The sequence below is a fragment of the Bison bison genome, unplaced genomic scaffold, assembly GCF_000754665.1.
Source record: "Bison bison bison isolate TAMUID 2011002044 unplaced genomic scaffold, Bison_UMD1.0 scf7180017864375, whole genome shotgun sequence".
In the NCBI taxonomy this organism is placed as follows: Eukaryota; Metazoa; Chordata; class Mammalia; order Artiodactyla; family Bovidae; genus Bison; species Bison bison.
Window position 1 is genome coordinate 316,991 of NW_011494947.1, and position 781 is coordinate 317,771.

Below are 781 nucleotides of genomic sequence, written 5' to 3' on the forward strand. Positions count from 1 at the left end.
CAGAAGAGACGCTCTGGCGGGCCAGTCCCTGCAGAAGGACAGGGTGAGCTTACAGGGGCCAGGCCGGTTCCTGCGAGGGGAGGTCAGCTGGAGGAGGAGCCTTTGTGTGGTGGACAGTCCCCCCAACCCCAACAAGACGTCTGCCCTCAGATCTCAGTGTCCAGAACCTGGGAATGGGATCTTGTTTAGGGAAAGCTCTCTGCAGAAGGGATAAGGGTGAGGATCTTGAGATGAGGTTGTCCTGGAGAAGGCCGGTGGTCCTTGCTCCAAAAACGTGTCCTCAAAAGAGACGGAAGGAGAGAGACACGGACCCAGAGGAGGAGCAGTGCGACCAGGAGCTGAGACTGCGTGATGTGGCCACGGGCCCGGGGAGCTGGGAGACGCAGGAGGGGCCTTGGAGCCTCCAGAGGGAGCTCAGCCTTGCTCACGCCTGGATTTCAGACTCTGGGCTCAGAACTGCAAGAAGACGAGCTGCTGCTCTTTGGGGCCCGGTTTGCAGTCCAGCGTTACAGCCACCCCAGACCCGGAGGCAGGCATGTTTGCCCAGCCCCCACCACCCCAGGAGGCTCCCCGTTTTGGGGGCAGGATGAACCTCGCATGCAGGGTGAGGGATGGGCTTGGAGAGGGGCCCCCACAGTCCCTCCGGCTTCTTCTGCCACCCGGCCAGCCCCCAGCTGAGCTCACGCACCAGAAGGCCTGGATGGGCGCCTCTACCTCGTGTAACAGGGATCTGGGAAGACAGTCAGGTTCTCAGACAGGGACTGCCTGAGGTCCCTGCCCC

The 781-nt window shown here is 62.4% G+C and overlaps 1 protein-coding gene across 1 annotated transcript in view; it reads right to left on the reverse strand.

The window, feature by feature from the left end:
• Positions 1–450: 450 nt before the first annotated feature.
• Positions 451–781, reverse strand: part of LOC105000866 (epididymal-specific lipocalin-9-like) — a 1,886-nt gene continuing 1,555 nt past the window's right edge. The window contains exon 5 of the mRNA XM_010856935.1: positions 451–730. Coding sequence (XP_010855237.1) covers positions 451–730 — 280 coding nt within the window. The remainder of the gene's footprint in view (positions 731–781) is intronic.